The sequence below is a fragment of the Eutrigla gurnardus genome, assembly GCF_963514095.1.
Source record: "Eutrigla gurnardus genome assembly, chromosome: 12".
NCBI lineage: Eukaryota > Metazoa > Chordata > Actinopteri > Perciformes > Triglidae > Eutrigla > Eutrigla gurnardus.
Window position 1 is genome coordinate 16,773,636 of NC_139926.1, and position 16,577 is coordinate 16,790,212.

Genomic DNA, 16,577 nt, shown 5'->3' on the forward strand with positions numbered 1-16,577 from the left:
GACTGGTGAGTCATCGACGCGATTTTATCAGCAGAACTCAATGTGTGCAGGAAACACGACAGTAGAGCTTTAATAGAAATCAGTGCCGCATCGTTTGTGTGCATAATTTAAGTATATGGGCGGTTTTGAGGCTCTACACTTACACACACACTATTTGAAACTAACAATGGCTGTGAGGTGATGAAGTGCTGAATTTTGCCTTAAATTTGAGGGTGTTTACATCCACCTCAGATGAAACATGCCTCAACTGTAGTACTTTCACATACCTCTTAAGAGCAAGAAACATTCCTGCACTCTTTCCTGCACTACCTTATAAGGATATGAATGCACCAAACCATTAAAACCAAAACACAGCACTTTATTCTCATATGACATCTAGTATTTGACTACCTTTAACAACACAACAGAAAAAAAGTACAACATAAATGTTCCCTCATAATAAGGGAACTGCCTAGTAAAGTCATTAGCTCGCCTCATGTGTCTTTACAGAAATAATAGAAGGCACAATCACCTTTAGAGTCCTGAGGTGGCCTTCCGCCTGTGTTATGCCAGGGTAGGCGAATGGAGGTCCGCAGGGGGGTGTTGCGCTGTTCATCGAGAAAGCTCAGGTCTTCCAGCTTCGTAGAGCTGGTCGCTGCAGACGGAGAGAGATGAAGAGAGAGTGATGCAGAAACGTTGATGCTTCTTATATAGACTGCAAAGAGTATGACAGAAACGCACGCGGGAGAGAAACACATTTGGCATCTCTGAGAGAAGATGAGTGAAGAAGACGCAAGCTAGCACGCCCTGACATTTACAGTTGCTTAGGGCTGTGTGCGCAGGTACCAGTATTCTGTGGCAGAAAGAATAACAGTATCCCGAAGTCAAGACGGCAATGCTCCCCTTTTTCTTTGATTTGAGCTGACAGCCACGCACAATATATAAGCGAGGGGTCTGTTACCACAAACACCCCCGCTAGGGCGTACAATAGCAATTACCTTCATGTTTTTAACCATGCAGATTGAATAACCAATTGGAGAAAGCCTTGGAAATATAGAAATGTTTCCCTTTCAGGTTCACGGTTATATTGCTTAGAAATTACTCATTACTTTTAATTACAGGACATTTCAGGGCCATAATGCAGAACAGTCCACAATATTTGTCAATGCACAACCATATTCAAGTTATATAACGGAGAAAAACACAACTTTTGTAACTAAACTCAGATGAGACAGTCATTCAACCTCCGGTCTGAAGTATGAGACGTGGTCTAAACATAATAAAGATGTGCACAGTGCACCAAGGTCTCTCTTCCAATTGTTGTTCTCGGTTCAACAATGCTATCACCATGGTGATCCATGCTCGCTCGGCTCTGCTGTAGAGCAGAATCAAAGCCTCTGCTCTCGACTATATCAGCCTCAGCTGGGAGAGAGTGTCACAAACACACGAGTCTTCTCTTCACTCCCTCTCTCCCCTCACTTGGTCGCTAACTTACTCTCTGGAATGTCCCACTAATTAAATCCCGTCTGCTGACAACAGAGAAACTGAGGGAGCTGCCATCAATACAACTTTGACTGAAATAAAAGAAGGGCCCTCATGGTCGCTTCTACTGCTGCGGGTGGTGCTTTTGCACTTTAATGGAGAAAGTTCAACTCGCAACAAACAAAGTAAAGAAAGGCAAACATAATGAGTTGCAGAGCCATACTGCAGCTACTTACTTCCAACAGCAGAGCCAGGAAGGACAGTGGGATTTCTCATACACCTGGGCAGTCAAACGGGCAAGCGGGCACAGTGCACTGCCAACCCTCACCTGAATCTCTGGAAAGCACTCCGAATTGGATGAGCTCACTAAGGGCACAGAAGCGATTCTTCTGCCCCAGTGATCCCATGCAGGCACACTGGCAGCATTCAGCTGCTGAGCAGAGGGGTTTGGCTGCGCCCTCTCTAGCATCAGCCAGTTACAGCATCCAAAGCATTAGGCACTTGCTAAATGAATGCAATGCTTTCCGAAAATTGGTAGGCAAGCGACAGAGGGTAAAAAAAAGAAAAAAGGAGTGAATTATAGGAAGTATTAATGGAAATCCAAGCGATTTAGCCTCCAGTGGCTGATTAGAGTTTGTAATGGGCATGTACTGTAGCATTAATCTGCAGTGGGGTGAGGGATAAGAGAAAGGTATGTGTGGAAAAAGCACTACAATTATAAATGCATACAACAGAAAGAAGGAGGGGGGGGGGGGCAGCAAATCACCACTAAAGCCCAAAATGGACACGTGGAAGACGTCTTTCCAAATTCTTTTACATTACTGAAGGGGAAAATCCAAAAGCCACACTGAACATCATTCTGCACCAGGCACATCTTTTTGCCCATGGGTCCAATAAGCAAAGGCTGCAGGTAAAACTCAGTTTGACTTGGATAAGTAGTTTAAATGCACACACTCCTTCATTCCTGTCTCTTATAATGCCCCTGCAGAATAACAATTTCTCCTTTTTTTCTTAAGTCTCTTGTTATCCACAATTCTTTCAAGGCCAAGAATTCCCACAGGATGCCTCCTTATCCCCCCCCCCCCCCCCCCTTTACCCTCAGTCTCCAGTTCTTATTCTTCTTGCATGTCCTTACTCATTGATACAAACGTACATATCATACATTGAACCTGTGCTTGCAGTGACTTTGAAGCAGTACAAATCTGCCAGACTGTATTCTGATGGAAATAATTTTTTTCTTCAGGCAGGTTTGCCCTTTTAAACCTTCAACCTTGTGTTTCCCATGAAAGAACAGAGAAAAAGCCTGAGCTCCTCTGCTCCGACCACTGTCCTCCTCCTCGCCCTGACATCACTCCACTTCCCTCCTTACCAGTAGATACAATCACTATTCTCATCACCACGCAAGCCTCTTTGCCTTTTCATGTTGGAGTTCACTGTAACCACTGTGTGACATAATTTTGCATCGGACCATTCATACCAAATTATGCAATAAAACTCAAAACCAGAGCAGTTTTTGTTTGTCAAACTTTCTTTCTTGCCCAGACATAAACTCACCGCCATCAGGTCATGAATTTCTGTGCCTTTCACACCATTCCATCCAATAGTTAGTGACATATTTCTGTCTTGTACAAAGTGGTGTACAAGCCAACCAACCTACCAATAGGCAGGCTAAAAGCATATTCTTCAAATAACTTCAACCTGTACAACATAAAAACAGAACGGAGACTAGCTTTAAAATGGATTTTCTACAGCGGAACAGAATGCACAAGTTGAAACAAAAGCCAGGTCACGCCTCACTAGAAAAACACCAAAGAGCTATAGGAAGAAATGAGATTCAGGTCATCGAGATATTCCTGCCATCAGGACAGTTACTTCACACCTATTGCATAATTCTCAATAGTGGGGGTGCTGTCAATCAAACATAGCCAGATGGCTGTGTGGTGGCAGAGAGCAGTTAGCTAACACATTGTCCCTTCGAGATTAGGCATTTGGCAAGTTGTGATCAGCCAATGGACTGCCACTGCGCAGAGTTTTAAATGGCTTTTCAAAACGGAAGCAGATTGATCGCTGCAAAGGGTTTTATTTTTGCCCCTGCTGTGACATAGAGGCACCAATAATTCTCTGAGAGCGGACATTTTAAAAGAAGTCGCTGTGACCTTTTAGAAAGCTGGACGAAATGAATGGGTTATCTGGGTTTTTTTTTTTTGCTTTCTTTTCCATCTCTGAACAGATCAATGATTACATAGAGCCGGAGGCAAAGGAGAATTCCATGGCTACCTGAAGACATCGAAAAAACAGGTTGACGCAGGCCAGAAATGACAGGAGACGATGTTGTCTCGAAAACCGCCAGAGAAGACAAAACAGTTACATCATGGCTTTCTGTTCCAGTCCTACAGAGAGACTACAGCTCGTTGAATTTAAAAAGCCATAACCTTCATGTTGCGGTACTGACAGACATGATTTTTTAATTTGTGAAGATTACTGTCTGACCTTTGCGAACATCATTGAGTCACATATTGTGTTCACCAGATGGAGATGACTTCAGTATCTCTAATAAAACACAGATGTGAGCTTCGCTCTTACCTTGTCACTGTTGTGAAAGGTTTTGACGGAGGAAAGACATCTCCCTGATGTTGATTGTCAATAATCCAAAAGGTCAAGGCAGAGTCTAACAAAGGATCTTGGATCCATTTATCAGAGTTTTGCCAGAAGAGTAGAAACGAATGAGCGTGTACTGTACCTCAACAGGGCTCAGACCACTAAGCTCTGTCGAATAGCAAAACACCACAGATGCACTGCAGCACCATTCCTGAGCCACAGTGACCCCGACTCTCCCCGTCTGAGCGACCCGACCACAAGCAGCTCAAGCTAAGATTTCAAAACCGAGGAATTCCAGTGGCCACAACTAATATGGCCCTTTGACTCTGTAATCGTTTTTAAAACGCAGCAAAAACCAGCAATGACATAAAAATAGAATTCTTATTACCGATGTATAATAAGAGTTAAGGTGGCAAAGAGTGCCGACACATTTTGTCAACCATTCAAGATATTCAGTATTTACCTGCTTAAACACAATATCTTCTCTTATTACAATTACTTTATTAACTGGCTGACATGTATTTGATGGTTATACAATTTTGATCGTTAGTTATTGAATTGGGATTTATAAAACTGCACCATATTGAAAATGTTACTCAAACTTAATCACTGTAAACAGACATGTATATACCGAGCAAAAAAAGGGAATTTGCTTGTTGAGAAATGTCTCAGCAGCCTTTTTATACTGGACTGCAAAACGAGGACTGCATTATCAAGGGAGGTTAAATATTCAGAGATTGTTTGCTTCAAAGACATGAAAATAGTTCATATAGGATTTCAGAAAACACAAAGAAGCCCAAGTAAAGCCATATTTCTTGTGCCTTCTATGTGTCCCCTGCAGCCCTTACTGGTCCTACATGGTCAGCTACTAGTCTTAAAACGGGGTATATTTTAATATTAAAAGGGTGATTAATGGCTGTGGTGGCTGTCGGGTTTGCAGTTGTGACAGTTTTTTTAATGGGCCTTATAAAATATGACAGAAAATATTTTCTATAAAGAATGGTGGCCAAGATAGTACCTCACACTACCAACTAATGATGCAATTACAAACCGCTCCTAAAGAGGCCCCTGAACTCGGCCCTGTCAGCGGTGACAGGTGGTGCACGCCAACATTTGTGCAACTTACTGCAGCACATGCAGGCTCCACACAGAGCCGCTCGACTTCACGCCGCAGTCCAGGGACAAGCCGGCCACAGTGTGAGTGTGTGAGTGTGTTCACCAGCGTAGTGCGAATGACCCTTCCCAGCGAAATGCGGACATTCCTTAAACATGGAGTGAACATTCTAGAGGCACGGCCGTACCCACGTCGATCGGCATGAGACAGATGTATAAAATCCACTTTGCCTTGAAGAAAATGGGGCCTTTGTGTTGCAACTCTCATGTGCTGTAGCTACTTTGATGTTCCAGTGTTTAGTCAGTCGATACGAGAACAGAACAGTGTTTCATTTAGATGGGTGAAATAATACTGCTAGTCCATTTTTTATTTTTGCTTTATTCTAGGAGCCATCTGGGCATTGTTGCCAGATGATGTAACAATGTTATCAATGTTATGTCATTATCGTCTACCTTCAGTGGAAAATGAAGCTGAAGACCGTCGACTCCACAAGGTCTTCAGAGAATGGTTCGAATAAAAAAACGTTTTTTGTGGGGGATATCCATCCTTTTACTGTAGGTCCTTCCCACTTCAGAAAGCTTCTTTAGAATCTTTTTTAAAAAAATACAATGCCCTTGAGCACCAACTGGAAAGTAGCACTAACCCTGGCACACCATGACACCAACATAGATTGCTTCGGGCCATAAATGAAGTTGTCTCACCGCTGTCCTTGATGTGCTCTCTCAGGGCTTTGCCACGCAGCATAAAATCTGAGGTGCGAATTCTGCAGGACCCCAGAGGGCAACGCTGCATAACTATGACATCAGCCAATAAACTTTTGGAGTGCACCGGGAGACAAGCACAGTGGCGCTCACACGCAACACAACGCAAATAAACAAGTCAAATAGTTCCTGGTCTACTGGCTTTATGAGCCATTGTGTGTCCGTGTCATTCAGGTTTATGTCGGTGGCAAAATAATGACGAGGTGGAAAAAAGACGGTGTGGACTCACGGTGATGGTGAACAGCCCGATGCCATGTACCTCTTAATTTTTACAATGTGGGCACAGATTCAACGGTGGGCTTTAGAAACATTATCACATCGCTGTGCAAAAGCAGAGCACAGTGTGTGAAAAGATACCCGAGCTATGAAATCTATTCCACCTAATTTTTTAGTACACCTAATAATTATTTGTTCTGCTTCTATCTCACTCTCTTACAAATAGAAAACGAACACTGCAAGGACGGTGTTTACCAAATAAGACGACCGTCAGCCCGATAAATGGGCTAGTTGTTGGGAATTGTCAAGGCTTTGAGACAGACATGGGACCTTAACGTTGCATAACCTTTGTTTGGCACATGCCTTTGTCCACTGGGATCCACAGTAAGAGCATTCAAACTCAAAAGGATCAAAGAGAAAAAAAAAAACACTTGATTGATTAGTTACTCAATTTCATCAAGGTCAAACACAAGGGAGGAGGATTGGAGGACACGAGTGAAACACTCTTCACCCTACCATATTCCTAAACCACAAAATATGTGTATCTGTGAAAACAAATCATCTCCCAGCTAAAACCTAATTCTCACAAGTTGAAGGATAAAGTGCTCTGCCTGATCTTTGTCTGGATTCTGTTGTTTATTTGTTTTCTCAGTCTTAAAGGTTTTTTAGTCCACTAATATTTTCATACTTCTTTCCCCAGTTTCATTCATGGCTGTGTTCCTTCCTTCGTAACATCCTGTCTATTCACCTCCCCAATGAAACTGTCTGCTTGTACAATGCAGTGTGACAAGGTCGATCTGCTCCACAACCTGTTAGCCTCCCATCCGTTCAATCTGCATCTTACCTACGATGTACCACTTACACGCTTCTCGCACTCTCTTATGCAACTGCTGTTAACAAGCAAGCATTTAACCCGTGTCCTTTATGTTTACATGCCTGTTATTTCTTTTTCTAATGTCTAGTCAGCCTAACAGCAAGCATGTGCAGCCTATTCCCCTGGGTATGGAGGATGATGAAGCATGTGATTGCAAGTAGAGCCGCGCAGTGCATTGCTTGTGATTCCACAGTCCACTTGCACAACAACTGTCCTTAGCGAAACCTCTTACACGGGATCTCAATTACTGGTTCAACCATGGCATTCAGCAGGGGGGTTTAGTCTTAAAGGAAGATGTAAAACTGACATGAGTTACAACAACGGGGCCAAGGTCAAGAGCAGTAACGGCAAAAACAGAGGGAGGCGGTGTGTGGGGGGAGATGTAGGAAAGGAGGGGGGGGAAAGGGCGCCGCGGAGGGTTATCCACAACTGTGACAGCTGTGTGGATATGGTGGGCCGAGCCATAACAGGGAGGTTCCAGGGCAGGAATGCAGAACAGATCAGCCAGACAGCGGTTTGTGCTGAGGTCCGACATGGCAGGCAGGGCCGAGGCATAGCATACAACAGCTGCCTAATCCCAAACTTCTGCCACGGTACCTCACTACCTCATTGAAGAGAGCGACCTGGCTTCTTAAAAACTTCTCATTCCTTCTATATCTACACATGATTTTTCCTGCCGGAGTCTTGTCACTTCGCTCGGATAAGAAATGACACCACACTTCTCAGCCCCCAGGCAGGGATGATATCACAGCGTCACAATCTCAGCCACGCTGCCAATGTAATGGAGTGAGACACACAAACGCGCAGTCTTTACGTGTTGTCAGCATGACAATGGTTACTAGGCTACAAGAAGAAAACATAGTGAAATGTTTCATGTAACGCCAAATGCACATAGTCACTGGTAAAAGGTATACAGAGCCATTCCTTTCTCTCCTCGGCACAGAAGACATCCAGATGTAAAGATCTAAAGAAAAAAAAAAGGGCTCTTACCCGCTACAGAGTTCGGCCTCGGCATCATGAGGGAAGATGTCTGCAACGGGTATGGAATGGGTCCCTCAGGTGAGTAGCATTGAGGCTGTGGGGCCCCTGCAGATGTTTTGGACTGCTGCTGTTGCTCCGCCCTGGATGGGGTGTCGGCTGGCGTTGCCATGGCGCTGTTCGAGTCCTCTTCGGCCACGGGAGAGCAGGTGTCGGCCCGCACGCTCTGTGACAGGCCATGGCGCCCGCTGCCTCTCAGGCTGCCATCTTTACTCCACTCCAGGCTGGAGCCACTGCGGTCATCGTTCTCAGAGGAGCTGGTGATGGTGGCTGAGGAGAGATTGAAACCGAGAGGGAATTAGAGCAAGCGAGGGAGGTAAGATGCTCTTTGTGTGCTATGAGCGTTTATCTGTCGTCATCTCTAATGAGATACAGAGCTGTAATGGACCTTTTAACTTTGAATAATTCCCTACTTTTCGTCATTGCCCCCATCAACACTGTTCACCACCTGACTTTACAGAGACTGTCTGCCTGCACTAATGAAAACTGGAAAGACACGATGGCATGGACTAGAATTAATTTCCTGAGCCCAGATCCTCCGAATGTCTTTTGTTCTTCTCGCGGATCATCAGCTAGCCGATGGATCCGATAAAATACAGCGTAAACAGCGACTGGATGCTCTGCTACGACGTAAAATTCATACTTAAATATATTTTAAAAAGTCCTGAAAACTGCTGTCAGTATTTGAATGTTGAGACAGGTGTTTTGCTAACATAACAACAAATCCTTTAATCCTCTCCGAGGCCAGCCCAGCCATCCAGCATGACCCTAAAAGATGGCTGGAGGGCCAAAGCTACACAAGCCGCAGCTGGATACAGAAACATCAGTGCAGGCAGAGGACAGGGACTGACTGTCCAGCTGGCTGCCTTTGCATCACACACTCCTAATCTGGATTTGATAATACTGCAGCAAGTTACATCATCGCTCATATTAATAAAACATATCCTGGACCTTGTTGACTACTGTCCTGTTTACCTGGGACATCTAAGAAGTCATTCATGGCTGCGTTCATGACAGCATTCATGTCACGCTTGGCCCTGAGCACGGCATTAGCAGTCATCGTGGTCTACAAGTGACAACAGCGATTGTTTACTTGAATTATAGCCGCTGGCAAAGAATATATTATCATTTATTCATTCATTCGGTCCTAGGGTGAGTGAGTAATTTTACCATACAAAGAGCTAGTTATGGTCATTGCTACAGGGCCGTTATAATTCCTTCTCCAGGCAACTCATGCAGAAACTCCACAGGGAGCTATTTTGTAAATGTTAAGACATTGCAAAATCTCCCAATTCCACCAAAGAGCTTTTAACGAAGTACAAAGCCAAATTAATGTGCTTTTGAAATCGGAGTCAATCTTCAAAGAACGGGGAACATTAATCAGTGGCTGGAGTCGGACTTGTGGACACAACATAGCTTTGTTCTCTTCCATGCCTGTGCAGTCTTATCACGGCGGGGCGGGAGGGATGTTTTAGACCAGCATCAACATTGTGTCATTCTCTCACAAATTCAATTTTGATTTGACACAGTTCAAGTTGCTGGACAATGAGGTAGGCCTCAACACATGTGACTGTGAATGTCTCATCCTGGATGGCAGCGTGCCAATGCTCCATGCAAAGGAGATAGGATATCACAGCTTCCATACATTATTTAGCAACTAGCTAAGATATTGCTCTACAGGGACAGAAAGACTCACGGTAATCTGTGTCTGCAGTATTGGAAAAAGTGTTGTGTGGTATCTGGCTTTGGCATGCATTGCTTTCTACTTTAAAACCTATGGCAATTGGTTACTTAAATAGGCGAAAAGTGTGAGATATCCTAGTTAGTTCATACAAGGATATTAACGTTCTCCCCCAAAGTCTACCGGGGCCTTCAGAAATGATTGAAGTTCAACCAAGGATAACTGCAGGATCATATATTTACAATCTCCTTATGAATTCCCACTACGAATATTCCAAAGCCATTTTGAGGATGAATGCGTAACGTAACACCGGAAGGTTTTGTGAGTAGAAACAACAGACGGATTAATATATCAATAGACTGCATCGTATTCCTGTCAGCTTGTGTAAATCCCCAGATGTCTTACAGGGCTATTACTAGAGATATAATATTACGCCCAAACTGTGGCAACTGTCACCTCAACGCTCTCTCACACAGGAACAGCTCTATACAAACCCAATAACTGACACATGGGAGAGGTTTAATGCAGCCCGACACAAACGCTATTCACTGCCACAAAAAAAATCCAAATGGGTTTAACCAAATGACGGATGAGTGACAACGCGGGTAAGACTTAGTGGTCTGAATCACAAAGTGCACATGAGGTGTTCTCAGATTGGAAATTATGAGTGAAAGAGATCCATGCAAAATACTGAAATAATATAGTAGGTATGCGCAGATAAATCTGTGCTGACATTTGTATTGTGCCGGATAAATGCCCACAAAAGAGATTACTGAGAGGTCAATAGAGCTTCTGTTATTACCAATGATTTTTTTTTATTAATCAAATCCAGCAGCTGATGTAGCCACTGGTAAGCTGCCATCGTCATTACTAAATAAACTACAGTAACTGTAGCTGGTTTTACACTGGATCTGCAGCTGAATTGTTTCATCACAGCTTTGGAAAAGGCACCACGGGTGGTTTTAAACCACATTAAAGTCAGTTTGAAGCTGGTTATTTAACAAAGTTAAATTTTACATTCACAAAAATACAATATGTGTGTGTTTGACAGAAATAACAGTCGGGGACCAAGGGGTGGGCACTGCGCTAGTCAACCACAGTTATCAGCAGTGAAAAGCATATGATCACATTGCAGAGCTGGTTAGGGTTAGGCCATTAGCACATAAACAGGTACTGGCAGGCACAAACATGCACCTGTAACCAGACCCACTATGTAAACATAGGAGGGAGTGTTACTTTATTCTCTGCACAGTTATTCCACTGCACCTTTACATAGCAAATAGGTGTCTATTTCATCTGGATTATTACCACAGCCAATAGTGTATAACCTGTTGCAAAAAAATGTGGGGATTTGCTTGTAAAAAAATATGTTATTAACGCCATGGGCGCCACCAGTTTCAGTTATTCCTGCTATTTGGGAGTATTTCTCACCTATGATCCCACTGTCTTTGCTCTCAAGTGTGGAGCTGGGGCTTGTGATGGTCCCACAGGGGCTGGAGCGGCTGAGAGGGGGGCGGCTGGCCGTGCTGTTGAGGGTGGAACATGGGCTGTCAGTGCTGGGGGACGCCGTGCTGCTGGTCAGTGTTGAGCAGGGGCTGATACCCTGGCTAGTCACAGAGCACTGGGGAGATGAAAGAACGCGGAAAAGGGTTAAAGTACACCAAAAAAGAGCTCTATTAATCAAATATGTCAATAAAGTATGAAATCAACCCAATATAAACTGTCGGCTGGCAGCATGTTCACATTTTTCCAGCATGAGCAGCAAAAAATACAAAAAAAAATAATAATTCCAACCTTATTTGGAAGAGGACTTGAGAAAAAAGCAAAGAATGATTTGACCTCAGTTCATCTGCAATTTACCTGGATCATGTGAAAGTGATGCAAACAATTCCCTCCCAAATAAACAAGCCTTTCACATGTGAGCATGACACATAGGCCGAAGGGCATGAGCACTGAAAACGGAGTGAAAATTACACACTCATATGTCTGCAGGAACCAAAATAAGCCTGGAAAAGAATTTCACAAGGGAAGAAGTATCTGCTTTGTTGTGACACAATAGATACCTTTCTCATGCATGCCACCGAGCCAGTCTGACAACCACACAGCAGCTGACTCTTTGTTTGAACTAACTGACAACCGGAGAAATCCTAATTAAAGCCGGTTTGTCCCGTTTCCAATCTTCCTTCAACTGTGTTCTGATTGCATACAATATACTGCTGAAGAAGGTCATCTCTGTCCCACTGCAAGAAGAACCAAAGCCTTCAAACAGTTCCACATGCACTACTTCATAAATACAATACTCCAATTAAAAACCACCGTCACAAGCTCAGGTCAAATGAAATCAAATCTTATCCTCAACACTCCAACTTGGCTGCAGATATTCTGTTGCCTGAGGGACTTTCACCCACGGTTGCTTCTCTGGCACCACTAACTACGAGGTTGCACATCGCCTCAAACAAACTCCTCCAATTAAAATCTCAGAAAACCGTCAAACATGTTTGAAACATCATACCTGAATTCAAACATCCCAAACCTATTTGAATGCCTCGATACTACGCATTGTTATTGCACAAATTATCTTTTAATATTTATTTAATGGAAGAATTATTGTCCTTGCTGCACATATGTAGTGATTACAAGTGAGTTTGTCAAATGATAGAAACGTGGGTCCTGCTAAAAAATCTATTGTTCTATTACTGAAGTCACCAAATAGTAAGACCCACCAATGATTAGCCCATTTGAGACAGAAGAGAAGCTTTTATCTCGTTTTAAACGTACTGACTGTTGCTGTGTCTGTGCAATGGCATGCTGAATGAACACAAGCAGCAGTAGGGATGCCGTGTGGCTTAAGGCAGCATTACCACTTGTGGAATGCTAATATTGTAACATTTCCTATTGCTAAGTCCCAACTGTTTTTTGTTTGTTTGTTTTTTGCGACAGCTCGGCATTAGCGTTTGCCCCCACAGTTTCCAGCCAAGGGCTGCACCCGGAGCTTATGCCACCTAACAATTCACAGCAAGAGCCAAACAGCTCACTGACATTTCATAATTTACTGACAGAACTAAAAACAACATGAGCCGAGTTTAAGACGTGTTGTAAAAACAGCGGTATGGAGGGGAAAAAGACAACCGCTGGCATATGAAAATAATATGCTCCTCCCCGACTGAGCTGTGAATATACACACCATGCAGACAAACAAAAGTCACAACTAATAAATACAATTCATAATATACTTTCTCAGTCTCTTTTTATGTTCCTAGATTTGCCGGTTTAGCGACGAAACATGTCAAAGATGTGAGATAAATGATAGAAGCGTAGCGCGCTCGGCTCTGCTCTTCACACAGCCCCTGCTTAATTAGCAGAACCAAACAAACGGAGGCTCAGACTTAACATAACTCTATTTCTGGACCGGGACTCAGCCACTCTTGTTACATACTCAAGAGCCTCTGGAATACCACTCAAGTTACTGAGAGACTCACACACCACACTAGAGTGAATAAAACCACATGCAGCCAATTTTAAATGTGCAGTTACTTTCTAAAGAACTTTGTCATCTCAAACAAAACTGGGGGGCAGTTACCGTCGTTTGTTGTGCCAAAAAAATATTCCCAGGAGGTGCCTCCTAAATCCCCATCCTCACTTAATGCACAGGAGTGGTGGGAATTAATCAAGCTGCAACAAAAAAATCCATTCTTCTGTTACACTCTTCTGTCACAACTCCCTCCTCCTCTCATCCTTACGCTCTCTCTCCTCTCTCTCTCTATCCGCGTGCTGCAGCAGTGGCAGCAGCAGCTGCTGCTGGAAGAGGGAGGGAGAAAATGAAATACCTTCTTTTCATTCTTGTCGTCCATAGGTATGCGTGCCGTACCCGGGATCCCTTCTCCTAGTAAAAAGCCCAGCCTTGTCATCAGTTCCTGAGTGGCAGGAGAGGAGGAGCTTGGTTGTTTCTCCGCTTGCAGCTCTAGAGAAGAGAGAGAGAGAGAGAGAGAGAGAGAAATGCTCAACGTTAGCGGGCAGATTCCCCCCTCTCCAATGGATGGCCCACACAGGGCCACTCTGCCTGCCCTGCCCTCCTCGGCTCCGCTCTGAAATGCTATGCTGCACTCTCCAGCTGCTGCTGATGTGGTGCAGACCCGGAGAGGGGGAGGAAAGAAGAGCAAGGGAGTGAGAGAAGCAGAGAGAGGGAGTACGGTGGGGGCTTCGGCGTGCGTGTCTGTGTGTGTGTGTTGAAACAGATCTGAATACATGTGAATGTCTAGCATTGTTAAGACAGCAGAAACTGTGTGTGTGTGTGTGTGTGTGTGTGTGTGTGTGTGTGTGTCCTGCAACGCTTTGAGTGCCAAATCCAGGGCTTTCTGGTTGTTTACAGCTCTCACTCATAGAGCCTCTGAATATCAATGAGTGGACATAGGCTTTCTCCGACCCGGCTTAAACTGTCTGCAGTCTTCGCACTCGAGGCTTAATACTAGTTTGGACAACAATTTCAAGGTTGAGATGCCATCGACGAAGGCAGACATCACTTGCAATCTTTTATTTATTTACATATATAAGAAAGCCCTCTCAAAAAACACAGACAAATAAGGCACTTTATGCGACAACATGTACATGTGCTGACGGTTAAAACTGAATCCGCACATGGAACTCCAATGTGGGTGTGGCAAGGTAATTAAGGAAGAGTCACTACATTCCCTGAGAGAGAGAGAGAGAGAGAGAGAGAGAGAGAGAGAGAGAGAGAGAGAGAGAGAGAGAGAGAGAGAGAGAGAGAGAGAGAGAGAGAGAGAGAGAGGCAGATGTCCAAGGTACAAAAGCTTATTATAAAGCTCTCTGTCAGCACCTTTCCCTCCTGTCTCCTTCATTTTCTCCTTTACCCTCTTTCTTCCACAGTTATTAATAACGTTGGCAGTCAATCTGATTAAATAAACAAGTCCAAACCGACGGCACAATGGCGCAATTTACTGCCAAACCCCAATAAAGTCAAAATCAAGCACACACACATGCACACACACACACTGACACACACACACACCTTTGCCATGGGAGTGCCAGTAAACAGGTAGTTTGTCGTGGATATAGATATATCATTAAAACACACTACTCTTCTATGGCTGCACAATTAGGGCTGAAATTATTTTTTGACAAATGATTAAGATCACGATTAATAAATAAATAAACAGAGCACTGCTTTCATTTCCTCCATAATCTGTCTGTTTATATCAGTAATTGCTGCACGCTGTAATGCGGTGCAGCATGTTTGGCTGCTGCTGTGTTCCAAATGAAATTTATGGAAGTCCTTGTAGAATTTGAGAGAGCCTCAATTAGATCTTGTCGTATTGGAGCTGCCTGGTCTTCTTCAGTTCTTCCTTTAAGGCATTTTCACATCATTTTATAGATTTCTCAGTCGAGTATAAGCACAAAAGGGTGGTAGTGAAATGACGGGGGGTTAACCCTTTACATGCAGTCCATGGAATAACAGCTCAATCTGTGAGTTTCTTCTGTGATCAGCCTTTGCAAAGATTTAGATTTGTGTCATGTTAAGGGGAAGGAATTGGACAAATGATGGTGGTGGACGGAAATCGAAGCCTAAGTAGTGTTAGAGAGCAAAAGCCCTGAATAATGCACATATAATTATACAGTACACTTGTCCATAGGGAGTTAAAATTACTGTTAGTGCTGCCTGTGGTCAGACAAAGTCATATCACAACAATAATGAAGGAAAGTTAGAGGTCAACAGTCTGGATAGTATCTAATGTCAAATCAGTGTCAGGAAACCACCAGTGGCAGCTACGAGGGCAATATTACAGAACCAGGGGAAAAAATAAAGTTATCCCATCTTGGATTTCATCGTGTTCTATTATCCAGTGCAATGATTTCACGACCTCAACATATTTTCAAGTTGCATATTAGTTACACAATACACACCACAAGTCAAACCGCTGTGCTTTGTTGTAGCAACAACATCTGCTTTTTCCTAACAGAAGCTCTTATGTTCAAAGTGGATGAGGGGAAATACAAGAAGTGTGATATCAAGCATATTGCGCAAATGGTGAGAACTACCAAAGGTCCTTGAATTTCCTAGAAAACTTACACTGGTCATAATTGAAATGCACACAGCTGGTCTACTATAATTAAGAGAGTGATTTTGTAAGGAAAGAATAAACCATGCCAGCCCCCCATCAAAGGCTTTTATATACAAAACATTAGCTTGACACATTTTAGTGATTTGGCTAGGTTACATAAGATACTTGTTTTGTAAGTAACAAGCTTGTGCATGTTTCAGTTAACCATTTCTGACACAATCGCTCACTGGGCGGCCTGGTTTATGATGTCAGCATATGTTTTATGTTGGCACTGACTTTCGACCAGTTGCACCACCTCTAAGGAAAGCGCTCGCCTTTAATTCCAAAACCGAAATATTGTGCAGGCCTGAAAGGGAGCACACCAATAATTAAATAGGCCTAAAGGTTTCACGATGAATAAATTATCTACGTAGTACTGGATGGTAACCTAATACACAATGGCTGGTATACTTGCATCACATTTTCTCCATTGCAAACACCGTGAAAATGAAATGAAAATCCGCTCTTTATAGAGAATGTCACCCTGCTCATGTAAACGCTTGAGATGACCCTTTTAAAACCACCAGTGCAAAGATAATTCTGAGGCCTGCATGCCGACAACACCAATTTTATGGATTCAAGGTCACTAGATTAAAGCACCCATCTTGTTAAATCTTTGCAGGGTGCTATAATAACTCAATCGCCATTTGTCACCTACCACAGCATGTGCAAATCCGTATAACTAAGGGTTAGAGCAAGAAGTAACCTTCAAAAGTGA

General features: G+C 43.4%; 1 protein-coding gene across 7 annotated transcripts in view; it reads right to left on the reverse strand.

The window, feature by feature from the left end:
• tanc1b (tetratricopeptide repeat, ankyrin repeat and coiled-coil containing 1b) overlaps positions 1-16,577 on the reverse strand; it is an 86,370-nt gene that overhangs the window by 25,214 nt on the left and 44,579 nt on the right. For 6 of the 7 annotated variants that reach the window (XM_084022776.1, XM_084022775.1, XM_084022772.1 and 3 more), the window contains 4 exons: positions 13,571-13,704; positions 11,175-11,364; positions 8,015-8,332; positions 512-634 (listed from right to left, as the gene is read on the reverse strand). In XM_084022776.1, the coding sequence (XP_083878902.1) occupies positions 512-634; positions 8,015-8,332; positions 11,175-11,364; positions 13,571-13,704 (765 nt within the window). Of the gene's footprint in view, positions 1-511; positions 635-8,014; positions 8,333-11,174; positions 11,365-13,323; positions 13,478-13,570; positions 13,705-16,577 lie in introns of those variants that run through there. The other variant, XM_084022777.1, reaches the window with a different exon arrangement.